At 44.1% G+C, this 22,685-nt stretch overlaps 1 protein-coding gene across 1 annotated transcript in view; it reads left to right on the top strand.

Moving 5' to 3' along the window:
* The first annotated feature begins 419 nt into the window (after positions 1-419).
* LOC132575208 (monoacylglycerol/Diacylglycerol O-acyltransferase-like) overlaps positions 420-22,685 on the top strand; it is a 31,445-nt gene continuing 9,179 nt past the window's right edge. The window contains exons 1-3 of the mRNA XM_060243779.1: positions 420-765; positions 10,421-10,585; positions 19,228-19,418. Of these exons, the coding sequence (XP_060099762.1) occupies positions 477-765; positions 10,421-10,585; positions 19,228-19,418 (645 nt within the window). The 5' untranslated portion in view covers positions 420-476. The remainder of the gene's footprint in view (positions 766-10,420; positions 10,586-19,227; positions 19,419-22,685) is intronic.

Raw genomic sequence — 22,685 nt, 5'->3', positions numbered from 1 at the left:
AGCTCTTTTCCCAGTCTGGAATGCTCCTATTGTTAATAAAATGTTATCATCACCATCTGCTTAGTAATTTCAAAATTTTGTAAAATTGTAACACCAATGTTAATGTTGATGTCGTATGGCAAAAGTTTAGCATGTTAAAAATTGTTTAAGCATTTCTTCCAAGCTTTAGCATCTTTGATAAATTCTATATCTGTAGGCCCCATGCAGTAGGCAAAAGGCCACAAACTCCCTTTACCATTCAGGAAATTTTTGTGTCTGTGGACTACTCCCCTTTCCCCCCCCCCCATAGGTCAGAAAGGAGCAGCGAGAGAAAGTTTGTTTCCCTGACAGAAAAGTTCTTTTCCAACTGACAGTTGCCTAGTTAATGCTGTACCAAGGGAAAAGTCTATTAATGGTGTATTCTCTTTTTTTTCAGGACAAAAGTGACGTGACTTTATGAACAAAATTGCACTTCATTCATACGATTTACCCCAAAGATGATGGAAATCACAAACTGTACTTTTCTGCAGGAATTTACAACTTTCCTGATTGATACTTTGAAAGGTTGTCAGAACTGCGGGACATATGCCTTGGTGGTATTAGTGACTATGTTCATATTATATCACTCCTATTTGTTTGGATTGTTTCTATTTTATATACATTTCATTTTCTTAGTCATTTATAAAAAAATATATAATCTGCCAGAAGATACTTCTAGAAAAGAATGGAAGAGGCCAAGATATTTGGCTGCGTCTGCTGTTACTTTGCTAGCAAAAGTGCTTCATGGTAAGCATGGCTTTCTTTATCCTGGAATCTTATCTAGTTTAACCGTTAAAGATCTTTATTAAAAGATCTGAGCATGTTTTTAATTCTCAAAATATTAACTGCCTGGTTTGCCAACTCCTGCTTGAGGAATTTGCACATACTTTGTGTTGGAACCTGAGGAGGGCAGGGCTTGAGGAGGGGAAGGATCTCATCGAGGCATAATGCCATACACATCCAAAACAGCCATTTTCTCTGAGGAAGCTGATTTCAATTGGAAATCAGTTATCTCCAGGCCCCACCTGAAGGCTGGCAATTAAGAGTCAGTTTGATGTAGTGGTTAAGAGCACAGACTCTAATCTGGGAGAACTGCGTTTGATTCTCTACTCCTCCACATGTAACTGCTGGTGTGACCTTGGTTCAGTCACAAATGCTCTCAGAGATGTTCTCTCAAGAGCAGTTCTCGAAAGAGCTCTCTCAGCCCCACCTACTTCATAGGCAGTGTTCCCTCTAAACTGAGTTAGTGTGAGCTAGCTCACAGTTTTTTAGCCTCTAGCTCACACATTTTTGTCTTGGTTTGGGAAAAATGGCCCAGAGCAAACTAATTTATGCAGTAGCTCATAACTTTAATGCCAGTAGCTCACAAAGTAGAATCTTTGCTCACAAAACTCCACAGCTTAGAGGGAGTATTGCTTGCAGCGTGTCTGTTGTGGAGAGGGGAAGGGAAAGGAGATTGTAAGTCACTCTGAGACCCTGAGTGAAGGGTGGGGTGTAAATCCAATCTCTTTTTTTTTTGTCTGAGCTAAGCCTAAAGTCCCTGTGCTATTGCCACAAGGAACCCTACTACTGGCAGATTGAGTTGGGGCTGAGACATGGAGGGAAAGGATGCTTTACCATGTGTATATTCTGTTTCCCACATTGCGGTACACATTGGAATTGGATCTAGACAAAATTTTCCATTAATGGAAGTCATTAGGAAATTTCCACCAATTCCTTCTTCCTGAAGCACCATTTGGGGGAGACTGGTTGCAGCAGGGCGGGGGTGGGTGGGGTGGTGATGCAGGAAGAATGTTATTTTCCTCTGACAAAAGTGCATTGTGTGAGCAGAAAATTTAGTCTGGACCCAGTCCATCATCTTCAGAAAAACACTTAAGGTTTGAAAAACAGGAAAGAGAAAAAGAATTAAACCTCCTTCCTTTTCTACTGATCTTACTCTCTTATCCTGTTAATCCCCCACTCCTATTACAGACTGATCACCATCTCAACTGGTTTGACCTTCAAGTATTCTGAAATAGCTTATGTGGTACAATACCACTTCTCTTTAGAAAGAGATTGAGACATTACTAGGGATGAGCATGAATCAGCTCATGAAGTAAAGTTCATCACAAATTTTGGCTGGTTTGTGGTTTGCAAAGTGAAATTCATTGAAAGGCACCTGGCATGAACATTCCACAAACTTTGGTGCTGTTTGTGACAGTTTGTGAATGGAAAAATTTCCAGACAGTCTCTGCTCAATTAAACAGTTTATAAAACTCCAAGACATCGGGAAGGGGGAATTCTACAGCCTTGGAAACACTAATAGGAGCACTCCAAAGCTTAAGTGGCACTGCTGGCTACGAGTAACAGAGCTTCCATTCTGATTTATGGGATTAGAAAGTGAAGTATGGGGATAGAACTGAGCCAGATAATGGTAGATGCATGATCCAAGGACTCCATGCCTAGACACTGGAAAAGATTCTAAAATACAAGTCTAGTAGCTTCAGGCAAAGGAAAATTTGGCCGTAATAGAAACCAGATGTCCTGAGGAATTTAAACATCTAGAGTAAACAGCTCTTTCTTCAAGTAATTAACGATATAACATAACAGAGCAAATAAATCCTCTATAGCAAAGGCGAGCCGATAATATGGCTACTGAACTCACAGAAAAAGAAAACATGGAGAATGAGACTACAAGTTATCTTAAAAGCAGGGCTTTTTTTTTTTAGCAGGAATGCACAGGAACACATTTCCGGCTGGTTTGGTGTGAGGGGTGTGGCCTAATATGCAAATGAGTTCCTGATGGAGCTTTTCTTAAAAAAAGTCCTGTGTGAAAAAATGGTGATGACAAGGGGTGTGGCCTAATATGAAAATGATTCCTGCTGGGGTTTTTTTTACAACAAAAGCCCTGCTATGGAAAGCCATTTACTGCAATTAAAACATAATATGAAGCAAGAACTATTGGATGGAGAGAGAGAATTGTTAAAACCAATAAACAACCAATTAAAGGAACTAATGTAAAAAATGGAGCAGAGACTGCTGAAGAAGCATATGATATAAACAAACTGCATCATGAGAAAATGATAAAACTGGAGAACCAAAACAGAACTATGAGATTAAAAATAGCAGATCTGGATAACAGAGATCACCATACAAACATTCACGTTTGTGAGGTGGAGGAGCATGCGAAGAGAGAGGATAAGGTGGGATTTCTTATTGACTGGTTTAATTCCCTGATCCAAGACACCACCTAAACAGAACAGATTTTGAAAGTTTGTAGACTTGTGACTTCAAGAGTAACAGATTCTTCAAAACACAGAAATACTGTTTTATGTTTCACATGATGTGCAGTAAAGGACCACTTCCTTAAGAAAATCCAGAAACTTCCATCCTTAAGCTATAAAGAAAACAAAGTGATGTTTGTGCATTTCAGACCTAAGCTCTGAAATGCTTAGTAGACATGCTCTATTGGTCCATTTCCTCTCTGGAGCAGAAGAATTCAAAGTGGCTTGTCTCAGCCCTTGAACGGGTGGCTGAGAGTTTGGGCACTGGATTTGCTTTCCTTACTTGTCTGGGATGCCCACCAAACTGTTGTCATGGGGTAACTTTGGGGAGCTGCTGTCTGTCAGAAGTCACTTGTCATGTCTGCCTTTCTGTCATTGCATCACTAATCACTTTAAATGGGAAATTCTTATTTCCACTGGTCTGGTGGGGCTGGGGTGCACACCAAGCTGTTGTGGAGTAAATTTGGGGAGCCCCTATCAAAACTCTGGGGATGTCTACCTTTCTGACCTTTAAAACCTGTCTTTAGAGACTTTGCGGGGGGGGGCATAGTGGGGATGCTTTGCTTTGCTTCCAGTGTTTGGCTGGTGGAGTTTGCCCAGCTGAAGTTTACCTGTGAGTTTGGTGTCACCAGTTTTTCCTTAGCCAGTCCATAAACTCCTGGCTGTAACTGCCGCTGTCTTTTCCAGAGACAGCACTGGGGAGACCTTTGGGAGGGAGCCCATATCTGGGACCCCAGAAATGTAATCCACCCCCATCTTGGAGAGATTGTAAAGAAGAGGGTGGCAGGCGGGGTGACCTGAGGGCAAATGATGCCTTAGGCAAACTTCTGGTCCTCCCTCCACAGTGCCCCCCCTCTATGGGGCCACTGTGCCCCGCCTCCCCCTGGCTTTCCCCCCCTGCGGCCACGCCTCCTCCTCCCTCCCTTCCCTTCCTGGTCAATTTCAGTGCTGGGGAACTGGCGCTCAAGCATCACACTCTCCGGTGGGACATCTAAAGCCTCCCCCCTGCTGTTGAACACCTGATAAAGACTCACTCAAAGTCAGTGCTGTAGGGCCGGCCGCCTGGTTGGCTGCAGCAGGAAGGAAAGGGCGCGTGCCGCCGCCTCCCACTTCCTGGATGGAAAGGAAGTGGGAGGAGGGAGCAGCAACGCACGCTCTTTCCTTCCCGCTGCAGCCAGCCAGCCAGCTGCCCCCACAGCACTGACTTTGAGTAAGTCTTTGAGTCTTTATCAGGTGTTCGGCGGGTGGGGGGGGCGGCTTTAGATGACCTGCCAGGGAGTGCAGCGCTTGAGCACCAGTTCCCTGGCACTGAAATTGACAAGGGAGGGAGGAGGCAAACTAGGTGTTTGCCGAGGGAAGGAGGGGGAGCCCAATTCAACACATCCTATCTCCTGGTGCTTTAGGCAACTGCCTAGTTTGCCTAGTGACAGGGCCAGCCCTGGTGGCAGAGTGAAGTTCCCTCTGTGTTTGGTGTGTGTAGCTTGTAGGGGTTTCTTTCTATACACTTTTGAACCTGTGCCTAACATTTTCCACAAAAACACTTTCCTGACTTGACCTTAGTCCTGTTGGGTTTGCACTGCCACAGTGGCACTAGATCTGTTGGGCAAATTGCCACAGTGGCACTAGATCTGTTGGTGCTCAAGCGCTGCACTCCCTGGCAGGTTACTCGGTCTTCCACCAGTCGCGGATTAGCGGGCGGGGGGGCGGGGGGGCGATTTTCATACGGGAGGCTTACTCCTTCCGGGCCCTCCCGGCCCCAAAGATTGACGGTATTGAGTGTGTCGGCCTTGCGTGGGAAGTCGGGGAGAGGTTGGCGATCTGGCTGGTGTACCATCCGCCTAACGCACCGGCCAGCGCCTTACCATCCCTGATGGAGGCGGTGTCCGGCTGGGCGTTGGAGTACCCGGGGCTCGTAGTCCTGGGCGACTTCAATGTCCATGCCGATGACGCGGCTTCCATTCGGGCGATGGACCTAGTGTCTTCCATGGCGACACTGGGACTCTCCCAATTTGTCACGACTCCCACGCACCAGGCTGGGCACACATTAGATCTGATCTTTGCGGCCGGGATTAAAGTGAACGAAATCGCAACGGAGGCGATACCATGGTCGGATCACTTGGCCCTCAAGGCCCGTATGGAGACGCTACCTCAACCCTGTAAGGGCGGAGAGCCTATTTTGGCTCGCCCGCGGAGCCTGATGGACCCGGAACGGTTCCAAATGGCTCTTCGGGATCCTTGGCCCCATTGCGATTCCCTTGATGCCCTGGTTGATGCCTGGCAAGACCGGCTATCTGGGGCAATCAACGAGATCGCACCCCGACGTCCTCTGCGCCCTCGTTCAAGGCTGGCTCCCTGGTATACCTCGGAGCTACGCCGGTTGAAACAAGGACTCCGACGACTAGAGAGGCAGTGGCGGCGCACTCGTGGCGAAGCGGCGAGAACATCCTACAGAACGTTTATGAGGTCGTATGAGATGGCAGTCAAGGCCGCGAAGAAGAAGTACTTCGCGGCCAAGATTGCGTCTGCAAACTCGCGCCCGGCGCAATTGTTTAAAATAATTGGACATTTAACTACGCTGCCCCAGGGCAGACCAAACGCTAGTGAATCAGAAATAGGCTGTGAGGCTTTTGCGAGATTTTTTGCAGACAAAATCACGTCACTCCGCCAAGACCTGCCCATCACCTTAGACACAGTACATGAGCCCGAGGCCCCACGCCTGTCTTCTGATTTAACTCTGGATCATTTCGACCCGCTCAGCCTGGAGGAAGTTGACGGAATCCTCTCCTCTGCGCGCCCTACAACTTGTGATCTGGACCCATGCCCCTCCTGGCTAATTAAATCCTGCCTGAGGGAGCTAGATTGTCCTCTACGGGACATCATAAATAGATCCCTCTCAGAGGGGCGTTTTCCATCATCTCTGAAAGAGGCTTTGGTCCGACCCCTCTTGAAAAAAAGTACAGCAGACCCGGCCGAATTGGCAAACTACCGACCGGTCTCCAATTTACCATTTTTAGGTAAAATAATAGAGAGGGCAGTGGCGTTGCAGTTGCAGAGCTTTCTGGATGACGCTTCCATCCTAGACCCTTGCCAGTCCGGCTTTCGCCCGGGCTATGGGACGGAGACAGTACTGGTCGCCCTGGTAGATGATCTCCAACGGCATCTGGATCGGGGTGGTGTGGCGGTGCTGATGCTGCTAGATCTGTCGGCCGCGTTCGACACGGTCGACCATCGGCTACTGACCTGCCGCCTCGCCGACATAGGGGTGAGGGGGTCTGCCTTACAGTGGCTCTCCTCCTTCCTCGAGGATCGGGGACAAAGGGTGGCTATTGGGGGCGAGCGGTCCCGGAGGCACACACTGGACTGTGGAGTGCCCCAGGGGGCAGTTCTCTCACCAATGTTATTCAATATCTACATGCGCCCTCTTGCCCAGATTGCCAGGGGATACGGACTTGGGTGCCATCAATACGCAGATGACACCCAACTCTATCTGCTGATGGACGGCCGGCCTGACTGCGTCCCTGAGAATTTAGACCGGGCCTTGCAGGATATGGCAACTTGGTTGAGGAGGAGCGGGCTGAAATTGAATCCAGCAAAGACAGAAGTCCTTTGTCTGGGTCGGGGCGCTCGGGAAGGGGAAATACCTCTTCCGGTCTTCGACGGGGTGCCGCTGAAAGCGGCGCACCGGGTTAGGAGTCTGGGAGTTTTACTGGAGCCTTCATTATCAATGGAGGCCCAGATTGCAGCCACCGCCAAGTCAGCCTTTTTCCATCTAAGGCGGGCAAGGCAGTTGGCTCCCTTCCTAGAGCGCCAAGATCTGGCAACGGTACTTCATGCAACGGTCACCTCGAGACTGGATTACTGTAATGCCCTCTACATGGGGCTGCCTCTGTACCGAACCCGGAAGCTGCAGCTGGTGCAGAATGCGGCGGCTAGACTGTTGCTGGGGCTTCCTAAATGGGAGCACATACAGCCTGGACTGCGCGAGCTGCACTGGCTGCCAGTTACATACCGGGTTCGTTACAAAGTGCTGGTCATTACCTTTAAAGCCCTATATGGTCGAGGACCTGTCTACCTTAGGGACCGTCTCTCCCCATATGAACCCCAGAGAGCACTGAGGTCAGCCGGAAAAAACTTGTTGACTACTCCCGGACCGAGAGAGGTGAAGCTGCAATGTACCCGTAACCGGGCCTTCTCCTCTGTAGCCCCGAGCCTATGGAACCAACTTCCAGAGGAAATGCGGGCCCTGCGGGACCTTGAACAATTCCGCAGGGCCTGCAAGACCTTCCTCTTCCGACTAGCTTTCGCTGACGAAGGAAGAAATTGTTAATGATAACCGCCATCCTAAAGAACAGTATTAGCACTTTTATTAACTTAATTAACTAATTTTAAACCTAATCAGAATTTTAATGCTTAAATGTAATTTTGTGTTTTTTGCTTTTTGTATAATTGAAATTTGTATGATGTTGTTAGCCGCCCTGAGCCTGCCTCGGCGGGGAGGGCGGGATACAAATAAAATTATCTATCTATCTATCTATCTATCTATCTATCTATCTATCTATCTATCTATCTATCTATCTATCTATCTATCTATCTATCTATCAAATTGTACTGGTTCTGCTGGACTTGCAAAAATGCCCCCCCTTTAGTTTCTACTGCAGAGATTCTCAGGGACTTTGATTCTGTTCTGTGGGACTTCTATTGCTCTTGCCTTTTTTGCTGCTTTTTTCCTCCATTGGAAACAATGAAGGATGGGGGCACCTTCTTTGGGGGCCATAACTTGAAACCTGTAAATCCAATTGCCACCTGGAGAGCAGGTAGAGGAGAGTCAGCCAGAGATCCATGGCAAGTTTGGTATCTCTAGCATGCCGGGGGGGGGGGCATTCTACCACATCATGAACTTTCATACCTTGAGCCAATCTACCACACTTTAATCAAAGGGGGAAACTTTAAGGCCCATAGAGAGGTTTGGCAAAAGTTAATTGTAGCACTGAAACTGAATGACTCAGTTTCATTTTGAAGATCTAGCTTGCTGTAGTGGTTAAGAGAGTGGACTCTGATCTAGGAGAACCAGGTTTGATCCCTCACTGCTCCACATACAGCTGCTGGTATGACCTTGGGTTCTCTCAGAATTGTTCTCTCAAGAACAGTTCTTGAAAAAGCTCTCTCAACCCAACCTGGAGGAGAAATGGAAAGGATATTGTAAGCTAATTTGAGACTTCAAGTCTCAAAGCAGGGTATAAAACCAGTTCTTCTTCTTCTTTGGTGTAACCAGTAATTTGCATTAAATTCTTTTATATCTATGAACTCATAGAGAGAATATTTTTGAGATATCTTTACTATAGGCCAGGAGTACCCACAGGCTACTGTGGACAGGCAAGATGGGGGTACCTACATAGCCATCGATATCCATATCAGAAATTACTAATCTGATCCAATGTTTGATATTAGGTCAAGCCCCTGGTGTTGATTTTCAAGGAACTGAGACTTTTGCTTAGTTCCTTATTCTTTTAATCATTGGTTCAGGCTTGGTTCTGACTCTAGGCCACAACCTGAGTAGAAAAGTTTAAGTTGGAAAATAACTGTTGCTGGGAAGATTCAGCAAAGCTGATCTCATGACTAGATAACAGCCAGGTGCAGGGATGAAAGCTTCTATCTCTAACTTCCTTCCAAGGACGAAACCATGACCTCATGGTAACCAATTAACCATATTCCGTTAAATTAGACATCATGATTTGCACCTGTGTTAAATTGTTGTACTAGCCTGCAGATAGGTCCCCCCTCCCCCCATTTTATTCTTAGGTCACACACTTACTAACAGGTCATACTAGCACTGACATCATGAGCCAAGGTTCTGATTGGCTTATGGACCCAACCCCCATTGGATCAGGGTCATACTTATGATGAAGCCCCTGAATCCTGGCCCCCCAACTTTCTGCCGAGGCCCCTAATATCTCATCAGGGGGAGGGAGACTGAGTGAGTGCATGTGAAAGGCTCACAGGCAGATGATGGTAGCTGAGGGGCAGCAGAATAACCAGGAGACAACAGGGCTGCCTGCACCAGCCTGCCAGCCATGGCCCCAAGCTCTCTCCCCCACCTTCTTCTCCACTGTGCAGGAGTATGCTCTCAAGACACAGCAACACCAATCAGCCTAAAACATGCAATTAAAACTTTTATAGCTTATTGCAAGAACGAACTCTTAGAAATAAATCAAGATAAGTAAAAAATGCTGGTGTTCAATAAAACAACAAATAGATCATGGAAGGAATGGAAAATAGGTTTGTACACCTTTCAACAAGTAAATGAATTCAAATATTTGGGAATAGTATTCCAATCAAATCTGAAATAGACAGCGCATATAAACCATTAAACAAAAAATTAATCTAGCTTTGTTAGCTCTTAAAAAGTTTTTCTATGTGAAAGGAGCTCAATACATTCCAATCCTGCTGACAGTATATCAAACCATGATTCTTCCATGTATCCTCTACTAGGAGAATATCCAATGGATTGTGATTTCTCTGAAAGAGACCTTTCCATTTCTATGGTGAACAAATTTAGTAGTTTAATTGCCTTGGGTAATTCCAAAGCTAAATCTTAAATACAGAAGGATTTAGGTCATTATTGAGGGTCATTAGTAAATTATATGGAACTTCAACACCATTTAAGTTCTGCTGCAAATTATCATCATTTCAGGAACAAGAAACATGTTGTCAAACTTTCTAACTAGTTAACTGATTTATTGATTGAAGAGTTCCGGCCTGATTTTATCTACTTATTTGTCTTTTTGGTGGACCATGGTATCTCTTAAACTCTCCTCCAACACCACATTTCAAATTAATTTACTTTCTTCCTGTCAGCTTTCTTTGTTGTCCAACTTTCACACCCATACATAGTAATGAGTGGACAAAGAGTTGATGAATAGGTAAACAAATTACTGATAGACAAATAGTCACAAAATTTCCTGACAGTACCTCATTAGCTTTCAAATGGTCCCCCCTCCCGGAAAATAAACTGGAAAGTTCTTCCCATCAGACCCACTGGGGTTTTTTGTTTGCTTTTATGCCATCATCTTCTCTTAAGCAATATAGATAATGATGAGCTCTGTTTCTATACTGAAGCTATTTATGTGTTCCACTGACAGGTTACGAGGTCTATGGACTTGAAAATTTACCAGAAGGCCCAGGGCTTATTATCTACTATCATGGATGCTTGCCTACTGATTATACCTTTTTTGTAAACAAAGTCTACATCACCACGGGAAGATTCTGCCTCAGTGTGATAGATAATTTCCTTCATAATTTACCAGGTAGAAAACAATTTGTATCTCTTGTCAGACATATTTTCAAATGAAAATTCCAAACTGGTTTACTGATTTTTACTTTCAGTGAAAATGTTCTGTTCTGTAATTTCAGAAGGATAAGCATGTTTGTTTATTGTAGCAAAATTAATCAGGAGTCTGGTAGCACCTTTAAGAGTAACAAAATTTATTCCTGCATAAGTTTTCATTAGTTAGAGTTCACTACTGTAAATGCTTTTTTGTATCCATCCAAAGCAGGTGAATTTATACGCAGAGTTCAAGCAACAGAAAGGAGGAAAATGAGAAGAAAAGTCAGTGTAAAGCAATGTAATCAATACATTCAGAGGAACTAAGAATTAGGGTTGCCAAGTCCACTTCAAGAAATATATGGGCACTTTGGGGGTGGAGCCAGGAGCAAGGTTGTGACAAACATAATTTAACTTCAAAGGGAGTTCTGGCCATCACATTTAAAGGGACCACACACCTTTTAAGTGCCTTTCCTCCTTTGGAAATAATGAAGGATAGGGGCACCTTCTTTTGGGCTCATATAATTGGACCTCCTGGCCCAATATTTTTGAAATTTGGAGGGTATTTTGAGGAGAGCCATCGGCTGCTGTGCAGAAAATCTGGTGCCTCTATCTCAAGTAACAACCTCCCTAGAGCCCCAGATACCCACAGATCAATTCTCCATTATACCTTATGGGAATCAGCCTCCAAAGGGAATAATGGAGTGGCCAGCAGACATTTCCGCCCTCCCTGTTTTCTGATGACCCTGAAGTGGGGGCAGAGCCTCCAAACCAGGGAATCCCCTGCCCCACCTGGGGATTCACAGCCCTCCTAAAAATTACTCCTAACTATTCATAGGCTGGATTCAAATGGGCAGCTCCATGTGGCAGCCTCTCAGCTTTCCAGGAAAAAGGTATAGTTTGAGATACCCTGGGGCATTTATTTATTTATTTAATCAAATTTATATCCTCCCCTTCCCGAATGGGCTCAGGGCGGCTAACAACAGTTAAAAACCACATAAAATATTAGAAAACAGAATATACAATAAAATCAATTCCATACATTTTTCAGCCATAAAAATCCAAGATGCACATTGATGTTTCTGATTATCTGTATTTGTCCAATGAGATTGTCAGTGCTGTGGGGCATTAGCTACCTTCCCTTACCTGTTGAAGGCAAGTTTAAATTGTTCAGTCTTATAGGCCCAGTGGAACTGTGGCAGGTCCTGTAGGGCCCTGATGTTTTTGGGGAGGGCATTCCACAGAGCGGGGGCTATTGTCAAAAACGCTCTGGCTCTAGTTGTGGACAATCAAACTTCTTTCAGTCTGGGGATCCTAAGAAGATTTTGGGACCCTGAATGTAGTGATCTCTGGGGCATATATGGGGAAAGGAAGCCCCAAAAGTAAACAGGTCCCAGGTCATATAGATGGTGCATACCCAGCTACTGAGACAAGCATGGGCTGTGCACACCCCAGAGAAGAGGTCACACCACTCAAGCTTCCCTTGTGTGCCCCAGCCATTCAGATGGCTGGGAAAGGCACCAGGGAAGTGCTTCAGTTATTTGCCACTAGGAAGTAACCAATGGCTTTTTGAAGCAGACTGGAGGCGTCAGAAGACAAGGTAAGGGTGAGTGCGCAGCAGGGCCCTTATGTGCCATTTAATCTGGCGGTGGAGGTGACTGTGTCAGCCCAAATTTCCATCTGAATGCAGCCATAGATAGACAGGGCAGCATAAACCTAATTATTAATGTGGCCCTGTCCGGCTTCCTCTGTGGATATCAGCTACCCCATGAAAGCCAGTGGAAGTTCACTGAATGACCTTAGGCCAGTCATACACTACCAGCATAATCTTACAGGGTTTCTTTGAGGATAAAATGGAGAAGAGAAGAACAACATAAACAGCTTTGGGTCCCCATAGGGGAGATAGGTGGGCAGATAAAAGGTCGGTTGGCTGTTGTGTGGGAAGGAGAGAAGGGATCAGGAAAAGGAGAGATAATATAGGAGCTGTCAAAAGATGGGAAATAGGAAACCGTGGGGGATGGGTACAGGGGGAAATGAGATGCTACCAACAAGTTGTAGGTCTCTTACTTGTTGATATATCTAATGCTCCATCTGTGACTACTTAAATCTGGTGATTGGATCCATGAACAGACAAGACAGATCTTTCTACAAATCCCAAGTTTGAAGGAAAATCTGAAATTTAAAACAAACAAAATATACATTGGGGGTTAAAAACATACAAAAGCAGTACCTGAACTTTTAAAAGGATGCCCCCTTCAGTGACCATTGTAGGGATTGCTAGGCAACTGCAACAATATTGCTGGCCTTCAAGTCTTTCTGTCAAGAAAGGGTAGCGGGATAGTGCAGAGCCATTTCCAGGCCTGTTTTGGCTTTTAAGAAGGGACTCTTCAGGTCCAGGCTGGCAGCATCCTCAGCTGCTTTTTATTATTCAGCCCTTGGAGAGTCACATAGACAATAAGTAGAAAATTAAGCCCTAAGGCTCTGTGTAAGAAACAATGTTTAAATCTGTTATTCCACAATCTATCGTCACTCTTTATAATAAACTTTGCAAGAAATGTAAACAAAGTATTTTCCAATTCTTTCAAGTGGCAAGTACTACCACAGATACATCAGGCATTGGACCACATACTCTTTACATTGGACCTAATCCACAAGTATCATAGGTCCCTGTGCAGCAGATATACAATTTAAATTTTTTTGTTATAATACACAGCAACAAGAAAACTGGTTTATAGGTCCTGGTTTGCTTTCCACTTTTTCCAAGCTGTTATAATTTCAGCTGGGACATAGTCCTCTGAAGTGGATCACACTGAGAAGCTTTTGAAAGAATTGGAAAACACTTTGTTTACATTTTTGTGAACTTTATTATAAAGACTATTGATTATGGAATAACAGACTTGAGGTGTTTCTTACACGGAGCCTTAGGACTTAATTTTCTATTTCTATTATTCAACAGCAATCACCACACAAAAGCCAATGTAATATAGTGGTTAGTGTTTCAGACTAGGATCTGGGAGATCCAGGTCTGAAACCATGCTCTGCCACAGTTTTCAATGGGTGATCTAGGGTTGTCAACCCCCAGTTGGGGGCAGGAGAGACCCCAGTCCAATTCTATGAGCCCCCAAAGAAGGTGCCCCTATCCTTCATTATTTCCAAATGGAGGGAAGGCATTTAAAAGACATGTGGTCTTTTGACACAGATAAAAAGGCAAGTGAAAGAGGCAGGGGGGCGATGTGTGCACGGCTGGGAGGCTGCCTTCCATTTGGAAGGCAGCCTCCCAGTGGTGCAAAGACTCCTCATTGCCCCTTTCACCTGCCTGGGATTTAGGCAAGAGTAAGGGGCGATGGGGAGTCTCTGTGCTGCTGGGAGGCTGCCTTTCAAATGGAAGGCAAGCCTCCCAGCAGCACATACAACCCGGCCCCTTTCACCTACCTGAATGCCAGGAAGAAGAAAGGGTTGACGGGGAGTCTTGCGGCTTGTGGGGTATAAATTGAAAAATCAAATTAATTATGTTAAAGGCAGCCTCCAAGCAGCATGCACATCCCCCCCCCCCCCGCTGCCTCTTTCGCCTGCTTGGGTTGTAGGCAGGAGAAAGGGGTGGCAGGGAGTCTGTGCACCACTGGGAGGCTGCCCTCTTAAGGGACAGCAGCCTCCAAGCAGCACAAAGAACCCAGAAGGGGCTGAGCAGGGGCATGTTTTCTTGGCTCCAAAGTGTTCGGAGCAGGTCAAAATGTTCGGAGCCGAGAAAACGGGCCACGCCGTGCATCCCGCTCAGCTCCTTCCAGATCTGGAAGGGGCTGGACAGGGTGAGTTGCATGTTTGCTCGACTCCGAGGCATTCGAAACTGCTGAGCCGGCTGGCACGAGCAGGGACGGGAAGGGGGCACCCACCCCTGCAGCCAGGTGGTGCCTGAGGCAGCCGCCTACCTGGCTTTCTCCTGTGCGCTGGCCATGGCAATACTTCAATCAGTATAGAAACAGTATAGAAAGCCTTTTCACAGAGAGAAGCCACTGAATAACATGGAATGGAATGTTATTTATTTTATTTATTGTTTGTTTTATTTGATTTTTAGCCCACCCTTCCCATAGGACAGGCTCAGCGCAGGTTACATCATAAAAACAATCAACAATAAAAATAATAAAGGACCAATTTAAAATATATAAAATCTCAGTTGGATGAAGAACAAAGATATCTAGGGGGAAAGCTGACAGGAGATGAAATGTCTCTGGTTCGGGAAGACTCATCTCAAAGAGATGAAGGGTTAGCTGATACTTTTCTACCGGGTACTGGAACAGTGTTGTCCACTGAGACGGTGACAATGAGAATGGACTGCTGGCCAGAGTCTCAAGGTGGCAGGAGGAAGGTGGAGGGCCTAGCTTGCCTAGGAAATTATAGATGTTTGTACGCAAATGCTAGAAGTCTTCAAAGTAAAATTGGTGAGTTGGAATGCTTAGTGTTGAGAGAAAACATAGACAGTGTGGGAATTTCAGAAACTTGGTGGAATGAGGAGAATCAGTGGGACACACTGATTCCTGGATATAAGTTATACCAGAAGGATAGGGAGGGAAGGGTTGGAGGTGGGGTGGCTCTGTATGTCAGAGAGGGCATATGGTCCAGTAAGACTGAGGTAAGAGAATTAGACTCCCTTATAGAAATGCTTTGGGTTGAAATAGAGGGCCCAAAAGGCAATTTAACTATGGGAGTTTGTTATCACCCACCAAATCAAAAGACAGAGGACGACTATAATATGATGGGAGGCTTAAAGATGGTGGCTAGACGAAAAAACTGTGTTGTCATAGGTGATTTTAACTACCCGCAGATTAATTGGGTCAATATGTGTTCTGGTCGAGAGAAAGAGACTGAGTTTCTAGATGCTCTCAATGACTGTGCTATGGAGCAGATGCTCACAGAACCTACCAGGGGTGGGGCGATCCTGGATTTGGTCCTAAGTAATGCCCAAGACCTGGTGAGAGATGTAAAAGTGATCGCACCGCTTGGGAGCAGTGACCATAACGTCATTGATTTCACTATTTGTATAAATAGGGAGTTGCCCCAAAAGACCAGCACAACCCCGTTTAACTTTAAAAGGGGTAAATTCTCTGAGATGTGGAGGCATGTGAAGAGGAAATTGAAAGGAAAGATAAATACAGTCAAAACCCTTGGGGAAGCTTGGAGGCTATTTAAAACTACAATCCTAGAAGCACTGATAAAATATATAACTCAAGTTAGGAAAGGTACAAACAGGTATAAGAGAAGGCCTGCATGGTTAACAAACAAAGTAATGGAAGCTGTAAAAGGTAAGAAGGCCTCCTTTAAGCGGTGGAAAACTAGTCCAAGTGAAATTAATAAAAGGGAACACAGGCAATGGCAAATCAAATGCAAGACTGTGATCAGGCAGGCAAAAAGGGACTATGAGGAGCATATTGCAAAAAACATAAAGACCAACAATAAAAATTTCTTCAAATATATTAGAAGCAGGAAACCAGCCAGGGAGGCAGTGGGGCCCTTGGATGACCAAGGGGTCAAAGGATTACTGAAGGATGATAGGGAAATGGCTGAGAAGCTAAATGAATTTTTTGCCTCCGTCTTCACTGTGGAAGATGAGAAGTGTTTCCTGCTCCGGAACCACTTCTATTGGAAGGGGTGTTGAAAGACCTGAGTCAGATTGAGGTTACAAGAGAGGAGGTCCTACAACTGATGGACGAATTAAAAACTAAGTCACCAGGTCCAGATGGCATACATCCAAGAGTTCTGAAAGAACTCAAATTTGAACTTGTGGATCTTCTGACAAAAATATGTAATCTTTCATTGACATCTGCCTCCGTTCCTGAGGACTGGAAGGTAGCAAATGTCACCCCCATCTTTAAAAAGGGTTCCAGAGGAGATCCAGGTAACTACAGGCCAGTCAGTCTGACTTCAATACCGGGAAAGCTGGTTGAAACCATTATCAAGGACAGAATGAGTAGGCACATTGATGAACACGAGTTATTGAGGAAGACTCAGCATGGGTTCTGTAAAGGAAGATCTTGCCTCACTAACCTGTTACATTTCTTTGAGGGGGTGAACAAACATGTGGACAAAGGAGACCCGATAGATATTGTTTACCTTGACTTCCAGAAAGCTTTTGATAAAGTTCCTCATCAAAGGCTCTTTAGTAAGCTCAAGAGTCATGGAGTTAAAGGACAGGTCCTCTTGTGGATCAAAAACTGGCTAATTAATAGGAAGCAGAGAGTGAGTATAAATGGGCAGTCTTTGCACTGGAGGACGGTAAGCAGTGGAGTGCCGCAGGGCTCAGTACTGGGTCCCATGCTCTTTAACTTATTCATAAATGATTTGGAGTTGAGAATAAGCAGTGAAGTGGCCATGTTTGCGGATGACACTAAATTGTTCAGGGTGGTAAGAACCAGAGAGGATTGTGAGGAACTCCAAAGGGATCTGTTGAGGCTGGGTGAGTGGGCGTCAACATGGCAGATGAGGTTCAATGTGGCGAAGTGCAAAGTAATGCACATTGGGGCCAAGAATTCCAGCTGCAAATACAAGTTTATGGGGTGTGAACTGGCAGAGACTGACCAAGAGAGAGATCTTGGGGTCGTGGTAGATAACTCACTGAAAATGTCAAGACAGTGTGCGATTGCAATAAAAAAGGCCAACACCATGCTGGGAATTATTAGGAAGGGTATTGAAAACAAATCAGCCAGTATCATAATGCCCCTGTATAAATCGATGGTGCGGTCTCATTTGGAATGCTGTGTGCAATTCTGGTCACCGCACCTCAAAAAGGATATTATAGCACTGGGAAAAGTGCAGAAAAAGGCAACTAGAATGATTACAGGTTTGGAACACTTTCCCTATGAAGAAAGGTTAAAACGCTTGGGGCTCTTTAGCTTGGAGAAACGTTGACTGCGGGGTGACATGATAGAGGTTTACAAGATTATGCATGGGATGGAGAAGGTAGAGAAAGAAGTACTTTTCTCCCTTTCTCACAATACAAGAACTCGTGGGCATTCAGTGAAATTGCTGAGCAGTCGGGTTAGAACGGATAAAAGGAGGTACTTCTTCACCCAAAGGGTGATTAACATGTGGAATTCACTGCCACAGGAGGTGGCGGCGGCTACAAGCATAGCCAGCTTCAAGAGGGGGTTAGATAAAAATATGGAGCAGAGGTCCATCAGTGGCTATTAGCCACAGTGTGTGTGTGTGTGTGTGTGTGTGATACTGTGTGATACAGAATGTTGGACTGGATGGGCCATTGGCCTGATCCAACATGGCTTTTCTTATGTTCTTATATAATGCTTTGCATTAAATTGTCCCTAAAAATTAGGACTCTTTCTTCTATTTGTCTGAAATTTGTAACTAAAGGATCCTGTAAGATAACATCCCTGAAAATTTCAACCCAATTGGTTAGAAAAAGAAAGAAGTTGCAGTTGCCTGCTATATCTCTTTCACTCTGAAAATTATTACCCATTGAAACCACTAGGAAATCAACAATGATTTGTATACCAAGTGAAACAAAAATGAATATATTTTTAAAACTCCTGAATGTAAAACACTGAACAACCCTATACATTACACTATTTGAAGGGTAAGGAGATTTGAATAGGTCAAACATTGAATGGGAGGTGGTTTCTTAAACCAAACCCTTGGTGACAGTCCCCTATCCAAGATAGTTATTCCCCAACTAGAGTACTTTACTTTCTGGAACTCAATACTAGGAGTGAGAGAAGAGGAAAACCTGTCAGAGAAATGAGGAACTAACTGAGAGGAAAATGGGATAATGCACATGCTGACACTTTCCCGCTAAGACCTCACAAATTCATTAAAACTAAACGGGAAGAAGTGTGCATAACATGCATTCACTTATTCCATAGATCTTTCTTTAAAAGTAAAGGTATAATATGTTAAATTCACTAGTATAGTAAGCTAGTAATCTTTATCACATTTAGCAAAGCGCACTGAAAGGCTACATGCAGCAGTACTTTCTTTGTTCTGTATGTGTTAGCAAAGTTATACACAGTGCAACTTACCAGTTTCAAAACAAAGAATTTTTTTATTTAGTGAACTCCATTCTAGATAGGATAGATGAGAGCAGTGTTCCTTCTAAGTTGAGTTAATGTGAGTTAGCTCACAGTTTTCTAGCCCCAGCTCACACGATTTTTGTCTCAGCTCAGGAAAAATGGCCCCAGAGCAAACTAATTTATGCAGTAGCTCACAAATTTAATGCCTGAAGTTCCCAAAAGTAGAACTTCTGCTCACAAGACTCCACAGCTTAGAGGGAGTATTGGATGAGAGATAGGAATAGAATTTATTCTAACTACCTGGATGGATGCAAACGGACATTGTATCCATGGTGCCAAAGATGGAGAGCAAAATGTGCTCCTTCTTTGTGTGTGCAGAGAGAGTGAGGGTGGAAGGAAGCAATCACCTGAGACTATCAGTCTACACATTAAAGGGACAGAGGCAAAAGAGTAAACAGGAAAAATTTCAGTTTGCCTGTCTATCTGACTCTCTTGTGACTCCCGCCCTTTCTGGAAGATGAGGTTAAGAGACAGCATCTGGTCCTTCTCTTCGAATGCAATAAACAGACAATAATCATTTGTCATTTTTCTATTGCTCCCATGTTTGCAGGTTCATCTGTGTTTCAAAAGATCTTTGGCGTTTATAGGACAAGGGAAGAATGTGTTGAAATGCTAAAGAAAGGCTATTTGATAGGTGTTGCACCAGGTGGACTTCGAGAACAAAACTATGGAGATAACACTTACAAACTTATCTGGGGAAAGCGTAAAGGATTTGCTCAAGTAGCCATAGATGCAAAAGTGGTGAGTAATTATTCCGTGACTGTCACTTTGTCCCTCCTTATATTGAAAACTGGCTATATCCTACCACATGGAATTTATTTCATCTAGTAGGACTAGATTTGGTCCAGTTTATCTGATAAGAAGCAATCTAATTCATATTTATACTTTAATCATGAAAATTTAATGCAAATTAATCCTAAATTCCAACTAATCATTATATAGCCAGTAAAGATATTTTTACGGTATCTTGATATCCATATCAAACATAAGTATATGGAAGAGTAAAAAACTGCTTTCTGTTAAATGTGTCAGTCTCAAACTACGTATCCATGAACAGGATCAGAAGAGTATTGCCATTTTCAAACCCTGACCCTGCACTGCTTCAGTTTATCCCTTGATTTCAGCACATATATTTATGCCTTTAGTTTTTGCTTCTTCTTTTTTTTGTTTAATTTTTTCTCTGGGGTTTTTCCAGTTCTTTTGAGACTGGAAACCATACCAAACTTTTGCCTCCATCTTTTTCTAGAGGCCAATTGATACCACCAATTATGATAGCACGCACCTTTGTTTGTTTGTTTGTTTTTCCACTTAAAATATACTTTTATTGTGTAACACATATATACAAACAAAAAGAAAATATAAACAATCGTTACAATCAAGATCTTTTACCCGTCCCCCTGAGCTGGAGGGGTAAATTTACAACTCCACTTCAGATTACTCATGTCAATTCCCAAACTATTAATCCATGAATACAGTGGATCCCAGATCTTTTGACGATCCTGAAGGTTTCCCCCCCTTAATCTCATGGTTAACATATCTAACTCTGCAGCTTCTAAAACCTTAAGTGGAAATTCATTTTTGTCAGGTATTCTGGGGACCTTCCAATATTGAGCATATAATAATCTAGCTGCTGTGATTATATGTAACAACAATTGCTTGGATGTCTTAGACATTTTCCCTTTAACAATGCTCAGTAGATATAATTCGGGGGTATGAGGGAGGCTAGATTTGAAAATTTTCTGACACCAATCATATATTTGGGCCCAATTTTTTTTTGCGTAGCTACACTGCCACCATATGTGGTAAAGGGTGCCTTTAATTCTGCCACATTTCCAGCATTTGTTGGAGTATTTCGTATAGATCTTGGCCAATCGGGCTGGGGTTAGGTACCATCGGTACGCCATCTTGTAGAGGTTTTCTTTATATATAGTTGATTTAGTTAGTCATATATTCTGTCGCCAAATTTCGTCCCATTCCTTCAATTCAATATTATAGCCAAAATCTTGAAGCCATTTTATCCAACTCTCTTTGATTGATTCGTCTTGCATTTTTTCCTGTAGCATCCAATTATATATTTTTGAAATAAGCTGAAGGGCGGCTTTGCCTTACCCGACTGGAAGCTTTATTATCGGGCTTGTTGCCTGGTCTGGGCGAGAGAATGGTTTCTGTTAGAAAATAAGAGACTGTTATTGCTGGAAGGTGCCGGTCTAACCCGTGGTTGGCACTCATATATTTGGTAAAAAATCCCTTTGGGGAAAAACGTTTTTTGCAGACATATAATTCGGAAGTCTATTCTTAAGACATGGATTGAAATAAAGAAAACATTTTATGCAAAAGTACCCTATTGGGTATCACCAGTTGAAGCCTCTTTACACCCCAATACATATAACTGGGACTATAACTACAATTATAATACTTTATTAGACAACGCTCACAATTTAAGACTAACGGAAGACAACATCCAGGTAGATTGGTGGACTAAGATGCAAATTAACTCTAAATTCCAAGTCGATAAAGTAACGGGGTTTTATAGTAAATTAAATAAATTGGACATGATAATGCAAGACGAGCAGATAGCACGCACCTTTGAATATCCTCGCTACTGAAGACATATGTGTGTGGGGGGGGGGTAGAGCTACAGGGAACATACTTTATGCTTCAGAAAGATCTGATTTTCATCATTGATGATGTGTCATGGAGGTGACACAAAAAGTATATAACCAAAAGATAACTTTATTGTAACTCTAAAGGTCCCATGGCGCAGAGTGGTAAAGTTGCAGTACTGTAGTCCTAAGCTCTGCTCATGACCTGAGTTCAATCCCAGCGAAAGCTGGGTTCAGGTAGCCAGCTCAAGGTTGACTCAGCCTTCCATCCTTCTGAGGTCAGTAAAATGAGTGCCCAGGTTGCTGGAGGGAAAGTGTAGATGATTGGGGAAGGCAATGGCAAACTATACCATTAAAAAGTCTGCTGTGAAAATGTCATAATGCAACGTCACCCTAGAGTCGGAAACGACTGGTGCTTGCACATGGGACTACCTTTTTTTAAAGATACATTACCAGGTAGGAATGAGCATAAAGTGGGAAAACCTGGTTTGGGTTCAAAACATGTGAAGATAGGATTTGGGGAGCCCAAGTCATGGACCCTGAAACAAAGTGCCCTAGGAAAGTGCTCTTGGAGGTAGGGCTGCCAACCCCCCGGTCCGAGTGGGGAATCTCCCACCAGCCCATATTGAGCTGGCGGGGGGAACCTCCCCCCATGTCGCTGGTGCAATGACATCACCCAGAAGTGACATCATTAAAATGGTGGGCCCCGTGTGGGGCCGCTCTAGGCATTTCCGGGAAAACTATATGGTTTTCCCAGATGCTCTAGCTATTTGGGAGGTAAAACTCTATGGTACAATAGGCACCATAGAGTTTTAACCTCCCAAATGACTAGAGCATCCGGAAAAATCAGAGTTTTCCTGGAAATGCCTAGAGCGGCCGCCATTTTGATGATGTCACTTCTGGGTGACGTCATTTCATCGCACAGTGCATGCACAACTGTCCCCCACTGGGGGATGAAGAGGACTTGGCAACCCTACTTGCAGTAGATGTCAGCTGCAGGTTCTAGAGTGTACAGAAGGGATCCTGTATAAGCTAGGGGCATCAAACTAATGGCATGCCTCCCTGGAATGCCCCCTTATATGCCCTACAAATTAAATGCAGATTGGACTTTCCAAGTTACAAACACGCAAACAAGGTGCTTCTAGGACAGTGCTTTTGGAAGAGATGTCAAGTGTGGGTTCTGGAGTGTAAAGAATGGACCCTGTGAGAGCTAGAGGTATCAAACCTCCTGCCCCCCGGAATGCTGCACCCAGTATTCCACAAATTATGTGCAGACTGGACTTGGGGGGTCTGAGTTACAGAGCCCCAAACAAGGAAAGTGCTTTTCAGGGAGATGTCAGGGCCAGCTGAATCTAGACCCCTGGCTGGAACTGAAGAAAATCTCCTAGATTTCCCTGTATGCCAT

Source organism: Heteronotia binoei, chromosome 7, assembly GCF_032191835.1.
Source record: "Heteronotia binoei isolate CCM8104 ecotype False Entrance Well chromosome 7, APGP_CSIRO_Hbin_v1, whole genome shotgun sequence".
In the NCBI taxonomy this organism is placed as follows: Eukaryota; Metazoa; Chordata; class Lepidosauria; order Squamata; family Gekkonidae; genus Heteronotia; species Heteronotia binoei.
The sequence above is the reverse complement of the archived record's forward strand: the minus strand, read 5'-3'. Positions and strand labels throughout refer to the sequence as shown.